An 11524-nucleotide genomic window follows, 5' to 3' on the forward strand; every position below is an offset into this window, starting at 1 on the left:
AAAGCAACCCTTTAACAGAATTTGCACATCCATTAATATAATTAGCCCGATAGGCTTTCTATTTGCAGTGATTCTTGCCATTGTTTTCTTTATATTCGGTATGCTCAAGCTTGTAATCCGAGGCTTCACGAAAAGGCCCGCATCTTCTTCAGTTTCCCAATCCAACAGATCGTTCCCAGACGCCTCCAATTCCCGCATTTTCCAACGGCCATTGCAGCAACTCTTCCGGTTGCACGACTCAGGCCTCGACCAATCTCTGGTCGATGTTCTGCCAGTCTTTTACTATATAGAAATAATAGGGTCGAAAGAAGCATTTGATTGTGCAGTTTGCTTGTGTGAATTCTCAAACAGCGACAAGCTCAAATTGCTCCCTGATTGTAGCCATGCCTTTCATATCCATTGCATAGAACCATGGCTTATGTCAAACTCAACATGCCCTTTATGTAGAACCCCCATTACAAACGTCTCGTTAGAACAATTGGATTTGTCATACATGGATGGTAAGAACGAGTCTTGCTCGGAACAGAAGTCATCAAGAAGCACACTCGAAAAAGGCCGTGAACCGGTCATTTCTGTTAGGCTTGGCAAGTTGAGAGGCATGAGCAAAGGATTAGATCAGGATGACAAGAAGCGGGAAGATGCGGGTATTATCAGCAGTGGCAATCTTGATGCAAGAAGATGTTATTCAATGGGTGCATTTCAGTACATTGTCGGTGACAATGGGGATAATCTAATGAAGGTGAAAGCTCGATACGAAGCCGACCGATGTTCGTGTAATAAAGATGGAGATGGGAAGCGAGTCATCAATGGTAGGGGAAGTGGCGACAGCCTATCAGTTTCCAAGATTTGGCTATGGTCCATAAAAGGGAAATTTTCTTTGAACACTTCCGGTGAAAACGATGAAAGGGGTGTTCTTGCAGAGAATATAATAATAGAAAGTAGTTTAGTGTGAGAGTATTTTCTTGATACGGTTTCTCACATGTTCAAACGTAGAATGTTTAAGGATGAACCCGACTTGCATACTTTTTGATCGTCGTTTACTTGCATCTTCTTTTTATCCGAAGTTCACTTGTTATGAAACACAATGTTTGATACTTATGTGATAATGAATAAGGTTGATGATTCCTATTGATCCAGATTTTGACTATAGAATCAGGGATATTGCACGTATAAATGAAACTGGAATCGTAACATTTTATCAATTAATGGGATGGTTTTTCTTTTATATATGATAGCTTACGTACAATTGTCTGGATTCATCACTTATATGTTTGGGAAAATCCAACATTTTTAAAAAACTTGACATCAGGTGTCTCTTGTATTTAATAAGTTATATTAGCTAAATATGGAGAGTGATGCCACACAAAAGTATCACTTACCATATCATGCAGACCTATAAACATATCACAAAAAATTTTGTAAGACAGTGTCATTGGTCAATTTTGCGAGACATACTTTTGATTCAACTTACATCCGTACAACAAGAAATCATGTTCTTCTTATAACATTATTTTTTTAATTAGCTCAAATATTACCAAATCAACCACGCTCGATGCAACACAACATGTCCTCCGTTTATACCATTATCGATGTTGCGTAAATTATATGAAAATCATCTCAATTTACAGTTTAGATATCAATTTTTGCCTAAGTTCCCTCCTCAAAATCTTTCCAGAGGCCGACTTTGGGATTTCGTCGACAAATATCACTTTCCTCAATCTTTTGAAGGGTGCAACCTGTCATCATAATACCAGATAGAAAACAAATTAGAAAAAAACTCAAGAATTAATTCCATTTATTGAAATTAGAAATGTAATAAAAATTATATTTTGTATCTTAATACTTTCAAAGCAAAGTGCATCTATGTTCCTGGTTATTACTAAGATATTCTTATTTAGTATCACACGATGGATGTCTTAAATTTTTCCTCAAACATGTCTGAAGTATAGTATTCTTGTGCATTACCTGTTGTGCTACAAATTTCTTGACCTCTTCTTCCGCGACTGAGTTGATAAATGATGGGACAACATAGGCAATTGGGACCTCACCAGCTTCAGCATCTGCTAACCTTTCAAAATTTGCAATCTTCATTCAGCCAATCTCAACTAGAATTGAAGTCAAGGTTACAAATACTTTGCTCTTTTTTGGCACAATATATTTCTCATTTGATTGTTATATCAGGAAATAAGTGCTTACCCAATAACAGCAGCGTCTTTTATTTTTGGATGGCTAAGAAGTAACTCTTCTAGCTCTGCTGGTGCGACCTTCAGCACCCAAAATATAATTCACAACATGTTCCAGCAAAGTAAAAGCTTAAGAAGTTCATTTTATTGTTGATAGATATATCACATACATTCAGGAAATATCAAATATGACCAATTTGAAGATGATGCAGCTGGTTAAGACCAAGTTACCTGAAATCCATTACATTTAATAAGCTCTTTTATGCGGTCCACAACAAAAAGTTGTCCCTCCTCATCAAAATAGCCGAGATCTCCGGTGCGTAACCAACCTTGATCATCTATAGTTTCAGAGGTCGCCTTTTGGTTCTTGAAGTAACCTATAAAATCAACAAATACATCAACTCCAGCTCAGGGAAAGAGCCGTTGATCTTGATTAGGACCCTTTAATGGAAAAACTTCACCCACCTTGCATTACGTTTAGCCCACGAATCTGAATTTCCCCTGTCTTGGAAGGTGGGAGAGGTTTCATTGCATGTATATCGATTATTTGAGCTTCAACTCCTGGATCAAGAACTCCGGTGGAACCGGAGTGGCTAGAGGTCGTGGCTTTTTTACTCTCTACTGAAATTACCCCACATGTTTCTGTCATGCCATAACCCTACCCCAAGGCACAATAGAACAATTAGTTTGTGACACTTCAATGAAAATGTGGCATTTATCTTACAATGCTATCTGTGTAGGGTCCATATAACTAGCCCTCTCCCGCCCTCACTTCTTAGATATATGAACTAGTTCCAAAAGTCTGGTTCAAAAGCTTAAGCAGCCTAATCTTAATGCAAAAAAGTGCAATTTTTGAAAGGGTATATCACGCTTCACCTGATATAAAGCAGCTTGTGGGAAAATTTTAGCACACCCTTCCATCACATCCTTTCCCAAAGGTGCAGCACCCGTACCGATCTCTCTTAAGCATGAAACGTCGTACCGCTTGACGATCTCACTCTGTTTAACAAACGCTACAGTCACCGGGGGCACAACATACAAATGTGTCACCTTATAAGTCTCCACAGCCATCAACACTTTCTCGATCTCATAACGTGCCATAACGACCACTGTATTACCTCTCTGCAGCTGTGCATATAGAATAGTCGACAGGCCAAATACGTGAAACATAGGGAGAAAGCACAAAAACACGTTCTTTGAATCGTTAAACGTTTCTTGATCTGACGTGGTCATCAAGGCCGAGGCAATGAAGTTCCTGTGTGTTAGAACGACGCCTTTGCTCGTTCCTGTTGTACCGGAGGAATACAAAATGGCTGCAGCGTCAGTTTGTAAAACCGATGGCCATGTTAGTACTTCGGATGTATCATCAGATTTCATCAACTCTTGAAAATACCAAATTGGACTATTTGTTGTCCTATCAGTGAAAGTTGAAGACTTGGGACTCAACATAACACAAGGAAGACCGAAATTCTTGATCTTATCATAGAGTTCATGGATTGTGATGACAAGTCTCGGGTTCGAGTCATGGACTTGTTTGGTTAGCTCATTGACGGTATACTGTGGATTAGCGGGGGCAGCTATGGCACCAATGGACAAGATTGCCAAGAAACAGACAGGGAATAGGACCGAATTCGGCGATAATATTAGAACTACATCATTCTTGGAGATGTTGAGATTCAGAAGGGCTAGTGAGAGCTTGAAAACTTGTGTTCTGAGATCAGAAAATGTCAAATTAAGTCCAGTTTCAGCATCAACAAGTGCAGGGATTTTCGAAATCGCAGAAATATCTCTGAAGAGGAATGGAATCATAGACATCGTGGGATCTTTGGGGAGGGAAATGGGAGGCCTCGGGGATCTGTAAATTCCATCTTTGCCATAGATCAAAGATGTCGACATGTTGAATGGTTTACTTCTGAGTGTGCCTAAGTTTCTTGTTTTCTAAGTTGGGAATTGGGACGTTTGTTAAGTTAAGAGATTGTACTAATATCAGAGATGATGAAGAGCATGGGATTGTTCATCTCCAGGATGAAGATCACGAGGAAAATATTTTTAATTATCTCCATTACTCGGATAATATTTTATTATACATATGTTTGTTAGATATCTTATATTATACCGATCACGCCGTTAAGTTTTATGATATGGACTTCTAACCCGACCCAACTCATGAAAAATATTATTTTTATTTTTCACTATAAATATAGATCGTATCGAACCGTCTCACAAATACAAATCCGTGAGAATCTGCTTATAATTATTTGATAGTTTTCAAGTTTCAAATATCAGTACCCGTTGAACTATTGTTATGCATTTGAAAGTTTGTTTCGCATAAATTAGGTAAATTAATTTTAGTTATTTTATACTTTAAAAGGTGATATAATTGACATATCAACCATCAAAAGGATCGCAAGAATCTATAATATGCTTATTTTTGTTAATAGTTCTCTATTAGTTGGACAAGAAAATGGATATCATAAGAGTTCAGACAATATCGTGGAAAAGTTCCAAAAATTTTGTCAATTTATAATTCACAATATGTCGGATGCGTTTGGATTAAAAAAAAATTCACTAAAACATTTTCTTTCAAAAAACAAAAGAAAAATGGCGTATTTGGGAATTGTTTTAATATTCTTTTACAAAAGAGAAAATCATTTATTGTCTTTAAATTTCAAAACTGCTTCTGTTTAAAAAAAAAAACACGCAGCTAAAATCTATTACCTATTACCTATATAAAAGAGCCAATATTGAACACATTGTGAATTGTCATTTATGTCCTTTGATTGTGAATTGTCATTTATAGTCCTTTGGTTTGTGAATTGAATTGTCATTTATGTCTTTTGGTTGTATTGTCATTTATGTCCTTTGGTTTGTGAATTGTCATTTTAATTATTAATTAATTAAATTCACAATATTATAGACTCTTTTATATATGTTAATTAATTATAATTAACATATATAAAAGAGTATAACATTGTGAATTGTCATTTATATCCTTTGTTGTGAATTGTCATTTATGTCCTTTGGTTTGTGAATTGAATTGTCATTTATGTCATTTGGTTGTGAATTGTTATTTTAATCTATTATTTAATCTATATATCACATGTAAGTGAGATTGTTATAATTATTTTTTTTTTCAAATATTTTTTTTATTTCGTAATTGTATAATGTCATCATATTTTCAATTTTTTCGCGTTAGTATCCAACTCATTGAGTTTGTCTTCAACATCGTACATACTCTATTCAGGTTAGTACTCAATTTGTTGAGTTTATCTCCAACTTTATAAAAACAGATCAAATGTCATTTATATCCTTTGTTTATGAATTGTCATTTATGTCCTTTGGGTTGTGAATTGTCATTTTAATCTATTAACTTATATAAAAGAGCCTATATAAATTTTTTCTTCTTTTTATTTCTCACTATCTGTTTTTCGTTTTTTTCAATCTACTTTTATTCTGAAAACTCTTGTTGTTTTATTTTTGAAAAGAATTTATACCATGTATTTTATTGTATCTGTGATATCACGTGTAGGTGAAATTATTATAATTAATTTTTGTTTCAAATTTTTTTTAATTTCATAATTATATAATGTCATCATATTTTTCAATTTTTTCGCGTTAGTATGCAACTCATTCAGTTTATCTTCAACATCGTACATACTCTATTCATATTAGTACTCAATTTGTTGAGTTTATCTCCAACTTTATAAAAACAAATGAAAATAATTATCGTAATTATTCTGTTATAAATTATATTTTTGTTGACTAAGATGACATAAAAAATGAAAATTTATTGAATTTATAAAGTTTTAATATTTATTTTGTGCCTTGAGATATTGATAAATTTAATATATTTATTTGAGAGATTAATGTTATTATTATAGGAATTAGGCAATTAAATGATTTATTAAATACAAAAACAATTAATTGAAGTAGATTAATTCAAAAAGTGTAGTAGATTTTGATATTTGATTTAAAAAAATTCAGTTACTAATTTATATATTTGTTTTTTCTGTATTTTATGGTTAATAAGTTTAGTATTAAGTAGATAATGGTGAATATCAAGTTATAATTTACAAAAAGTAATATGAATGGGTTTACACATGCATGATGTGTTTAGGTATAATATGATATTTCAGCTATGAAAATCCACAAATTTACTAAATTTGCAAGTCTTGAAGGTTTAAAGTTCGAAAAGATGTACACACAAACACACACACACACACACACACATATATTCCCATTTGCAAAAGATTTAGTTATTTGTCTGAGAATTGATTTAGTTAATTAAATCAAGTAATCTAATTATTATTTTTTGCTCGAATCTATATTTATTTTGATTTCAAATGTCTTTGCATTCTTTCATATTCGACTGCAATCCCAACTTAGAATAATAACTGTGTTGCTACAAATATGAAAGTAGACGAGTTGTGGCGGGCTGCCGGGGATTTTTCTGACATGTGTGTGTGTGTATATTTGACATGTGTGTGTGTGTATGTGTGTGTATGTGTGTGTGTGTGTGTGTGTGTGTGTGAGATTAGTCTTGACAATTTCAACGGTAATTTATATCATGATTTTCATTGTTTTAATTATTTTTACTAAAAAATCAAACCTTTTGAACAAGCTACATTAAAATTTTATAGATAAATACATAAATTTTAAAGTGAAAAATTGAAAAATATGATGACATTATACAATTATGAAATAAAAAAATTGAAAAAAAAATTAATTATAATAATTTCACCTGCACGTAATATCACAGATATAATAAAATACACAGTACAAATTCTTTTCAAAAATAAAATAACAAGAGCTTTCAGATTAAAAGTAGATTGGAAAAAACGAAAAACAGATAGTGAGAAATAAAAAGAAGAAGAAATTTATACACTAAATTATAATACAAAACAATGACCTTCACCTGCATATAAATATAACATGAAAAGTACAAAAAATGGAACGAGGACAGTCTCCTGCGGATTTGTCAGAATCCGTAACAGATTTTTCCGGATTGCACTATTTTTGTAACATCCCTAGCTTTGCATCAATTTTGTAAAATGTTATTATTTTTTTATATATATTTTTTAAAAAAACCCTAATTTTCATGATTTATTTATTAATATTAATGATTAATAACTATTATTATAATTGATAGACAACATCTTGTGTATATACTGCTTTTTGGTAAAAGCGAGTCTCTATATATAAGCCTGTGTATATATGGGAATGTGAATCATCATTAAATATAATATGTGGACTCCATATTAGGGGTTTTTGGTCAAAACTACGTAAATAATGTAATTATATCTCGTAGAAGGTTTGTTCACAAAAATATACAATTATCATTGAGTGGTTGTTTTTATCATTATAATTTTGGCTCTTGATATCCTTATTTAATTAAAATTTATTTTACACAAAAAATCGAAATATTCATGTTATTAAATTTAATAATTAGCTTTGGAACTCAAATTAATTTAATTTTTCAAAGAACAATTTTTCCCAGATATTTACTTTAAACATTTCTTTAAAGTTATTATTAATTAATTACTTGCATACTTAGAAACACGTGATATTATCTTATTTTTGTGTCTTTTCACATTATTATTACTGATACTAATAATGATATACTTAAATGATATATCTTGGGATTGGAAATACTAATTTATCTGAAATTCGTGATAAAACAGAAGTCCATGAATTGGGTTCAATGTTGACATGCCTATATTGTGCTGCAAAGAAATTCGAATTTGAAAGCGCAACATTTTGCTGCAATTTAGATTTTCTTGGATTTTCAATCTATTATGTAGTAAAAAAAATCATTTTATTATTTTATTTTTGTGTATGATTTACTGTATAATCATCTAGCAAGTCTTTTTTTTTATTTCACGTGCTACAATTTTAATTTTCTTGGATTTTGGATCCATCATGGAGTCCAAGGTACTCATTTTATTATTTTATTTTTGTTGGGGATTTTATCATAAATCATCTAGAAAGTCATTTTATTAATTTTATTTTTGTTTGTGAACTTTACTTTAGTCGTTTCGGTTATAATAAGTATGCAAGTATGTAAACGTGTGTTTAAAAAAACATATAAATGTTTAAATATTAATTAAATATATAGTTTCATCACTAAGCCAAAGTCAAAAAACATATAAATATTACAATGAAATATAAACAGGTATTGTTTGTCATTAACTGTACAAGAAAATGATTTGGTGGCAAGGATTACTTTGTTTGAGGATATTGTTGCGATGTTGATAGGCTTCCCGGTACAAGAGTTTATCGACAAGACATTGAAGGTAACATAGTTCATAATGTAACAACAGTTCGTCTTCAATTTCACATCGATAAAAAATAACATTTTTTGATGTCAGGATGAAATACCAGAACAATATCTCCAACAACTCGAGGAGAAAAATAATGTCAAAACACAAATTCTTGTTTAATTTTGACAACAATGTAAAACAACATGATGGCACAATGTCTATCTTAGCGTAAGGATTGATGACAGATAGAAAATTACATGCCAACTCCAAATATCATAAGAAAAGGAAGAGTACTTCAGCTTCAAGTTCAAAGGGAAAAAATAGTTCACCACGTACCAGAAAAGCAAGGAAAAAAAGTCAACACAACATGAGCACAGAGAAGCCGAAAATCCAATCAATTGACATAGGAGATGAAGAGAAGCTATCGACATTCACTCACAAAAATCGAAAACAAGCTAAAAGCCCAAAGTCACTAGAAAAGCAAGATGGTAAGATCAAAAAAGAAAAACTATGAAGGGTTGTAATATTGATAAACTTTTAAAATAATCTACTTTGCAATGAGATAATTTTATCTTTATTATTGTGCTTATTGTTTGTATAATCGATAATATACACTTATAGCCTTACTTACTATTCCCACGTGCAACGTACGTGTCTTTACCTAGTATTTAAAAAGGTCTCTGGGTCAAATATTACCTCAAGATTTAGTACAGACCGGAATCTCATCTGCAAGGTGGACTTTGACTTTCTTTGGGTCCGCACAGCTGATTTTTCAAGTGTGAAGTCAATTGGATATTTATCTTGTCTTCGTTGGAAGATTAAAGAAAATTTTTCGAGCTTAGACATATATACCTGCCTTCCATTCTACGAGAAATATGTACCTTTGTCTCCAAATTTAGTTCCAATTGTGATTAACAGTTCAGATTTCAGTTTAGATTACGAGGTCCTTTATCAGCTTCACTCACTTGTGCATACCCAAAAGTTGAGTCTTGCTTCAGTCGACAATGATCTTTTCCATATTCTTAGCACATTATGTGTAAATACAGCTTTGTTAGTTATGCAGAAAATGCACAAGTTACCTTGTTACGAACCTCTGTCTTTTATCAAGAATGAGTCTCGCATTATCAGTCAAAATGATCATAATCTTACTTCATCAATTTTGAAGAGATTAACGAATCAGAACATGATGAATTGTCATAGAGTTCTTGTAACTCCATCGAGGATTTTCTGTATGGGTTCGGAACTCGAAAACTCGAACTACATTGTTAAGTCTCACATCCGCTTTCTTTCCAAAACTTGAAACTACAATAGCATGTTTGAACTTTCAAGTTTATAAATATCTATTTCAACTGTATGGATGTGAATTGAATAATAATAAAAAAAAATATAAAAGATTAAAAAATAATGGAGCTTGTAAATGGATGAGAAAAGACATGCAAACAAAAGTCTGGATTGCTAGATGTTGTTGAATTATATTGAATATTTAATGATAAATTATATGCTTTTCTAAAACATGCAAACAAATGTTTGTGAATTGGATACACGCGTCACTAAATAATCTAACACAAATTATAAAAACAACATATAATCGTGTGTGTATATATATATATATATATATTTCATATATATATATATATGTATGCCTATGTTTTCAAGAAAATGCATTGGCATTAATCATTATTATAAAATACACAGAGATGGGAACGTTTCAACCTACAGATTTGACCCCATTAATCAGCCCTTCCACACCAACTTTATTTACATTCAAATCTTCAATATACTTCCTTTACATGATTAACTATGCTTTTAACATAACACACGCAAATGGAAAATAAAAGAACACGTGAATCTTAACCTGAAACCATACGAATACCCAATGAAAAAATTGTAGCAAATTCAAAAGTAAAAAGCAAAAAAAAACGATAAGCTCCACTCCCGGGGCATGTTGGCCTAGCATGGCCCATTCTTGCCGGGTTCCGTAGAACCTCTGGAGTGCCTGCACGAGGAATGTCGGGATGGAAATGATTCCGGGATACACGCGCACATTAGCATGCGCGGCGCTTGTTAAACGGTGCTAGGCCCGCCCTTGCCGAGATCCATGGAACCCTTGGCGTACCTGGACGAGAAGTTCCGCGAGAAGTATCTATCCTCCTCGTCGTCGTCGAAATGACCGTTCTGCCCCGGTCCCTCGTCGAAATTCATGGCGTAGCTCAGCGGGTCGTAGTGGAAATCCAAGTGCTTGCTGCTTTGTTTATCCCGGTTGAAACGACGGATGAAGGTCTTCCATCTCGGACCCGCCAGGATCTCCGACCACTCGCGGATTCTCTTCAGCGCGTCCAGTCCAAGGGCCAAGATCGAGTTCCCTGCACGGATCTCCTCCAGCGACGGCCGTATCTTCTGCCACCATGATACCACGACGGCGGGGCGGGATTCGTAATCGTAGGTGTTCCTTCGGAAAAATAAACACAATCGGCGCTTCTGGTGGACGGTCGTAGGAAAATCATGGGCTGACTCCACATTTTGGCGCGAGAATCCACCACCCTCCATTGCTGATCGCACACGCAGACACTTGCTTCCTTATATATATATATATATATATATATATATATGTATGTATAGTGTCGGTCTATATATGCGTATGTTTATGAATTGAATTCGGAAATTAATGTCGTATAGATCGAAAGTTGATACTGCGGGGAAGTAACGGCTGCAAAAAAGAGGAAAAGCCAAGGTCATTTACAGCGGGAGAGATGAAAAGCTGTCCGTAAATCTATTATTAATATAACTATTTGTGTTGTTTGACTTACATAAATAACAACCTTAATTTAATATTTTCATTTTCTTCCTACGATCTTATAAAATACTTATTCCAACTAATTAATAATACACCTGATCGAAATAGATTTATATATAATATGAGTGATAAATATATGTATTTATAGACAATTTTTTAAATGAATATATATTTTAAAAAATGCAATTTAATAGACAATTTGATCTCACTGACTGATAGACTCATTTAATCATTGTTCTAGATTTTAGATTATTATAATTTTTTTTGGGGTTTTGAATAATTATAAA

The 11524-nt window shown here is 33.0% G+C and overlaps 3 protein-coding genes across 3 annotated transcripts; 1 reads left to right on the forward strand and 2 right to left on the reverse strand.

The window, feature by feature from the left end:
- Positions 1 to 1009, forward strand: LOC142554460 (RING-H2 finger protein ATL46-like). Its single transcript, XM_075665127.1, has one exon. The coding sequence runs from the start codon at positions 101 to 103 to the stop codon at positions 950 to 952; it is 852 nt and encodes a 283-aa protein (XP_075521242.1). The 5' UTR covers positions 1 to 100; the 3' UTR covers positions 953 to 1009.
- A 481-nt stretch (positions 1010 to 1490) lies between these two features.
- LOC142554462 (putative CoA ligase CCL7) lies at positions 1491 to 4215 on the reverse strand. Its single transcript, XM_075665128.1, has 6 exons — positions 3060 to 4215; positions 2649 to 2841; positions 2415 to 2560; positions 2197 to 2264; positions 1966 to 2068; positions 1491 to 1736 (listed from the first exon to the last, which is right to left on the reverse strand). The coding sequence occupies exons 1-6, from the start codon at positions 4077 to 4079 to the stop codon at positions 1623 to 1625; spliced, it is 1644 nt and encodes a 547-aa protein (XP_075521243.1). The 5' UTR covers positions 4080 to 4215; the 3' UTR covers positions 1491 to 1622.
- Positions 4216 to 10507: 6292 nt separating this feature from the next.
- On the reverse strand, positions 10508 to 10990 carry LOC142554330 (uncharacterized). The gene has a single exon (XM_075665008.1). It carries the CDS (start codon positions 10988 to 10990, stop codon positions 10508 to 10510), a length of 483 nt encoding a protein of 160 aa, XP_075521123.1.
- Positions 10991 to 11524: the final 534 nt, after the last annotated feature.

The sequence above is a fragment of the Primulina tabacum genome, chromosome 8, assembly GCF_025594145.1.
Source record: "Primulina tabacum isolate GXHZ01 chromosome 8, ASM2559414v2, whole genome shotgun sequence".
Classification (NCBI taxonomy): Eukaryota; Viridiplantae; Streptophyta; class Magnoliopsida; order Lamiales; family Gesneriaceae; genus Primulina; species Primulina tabacum.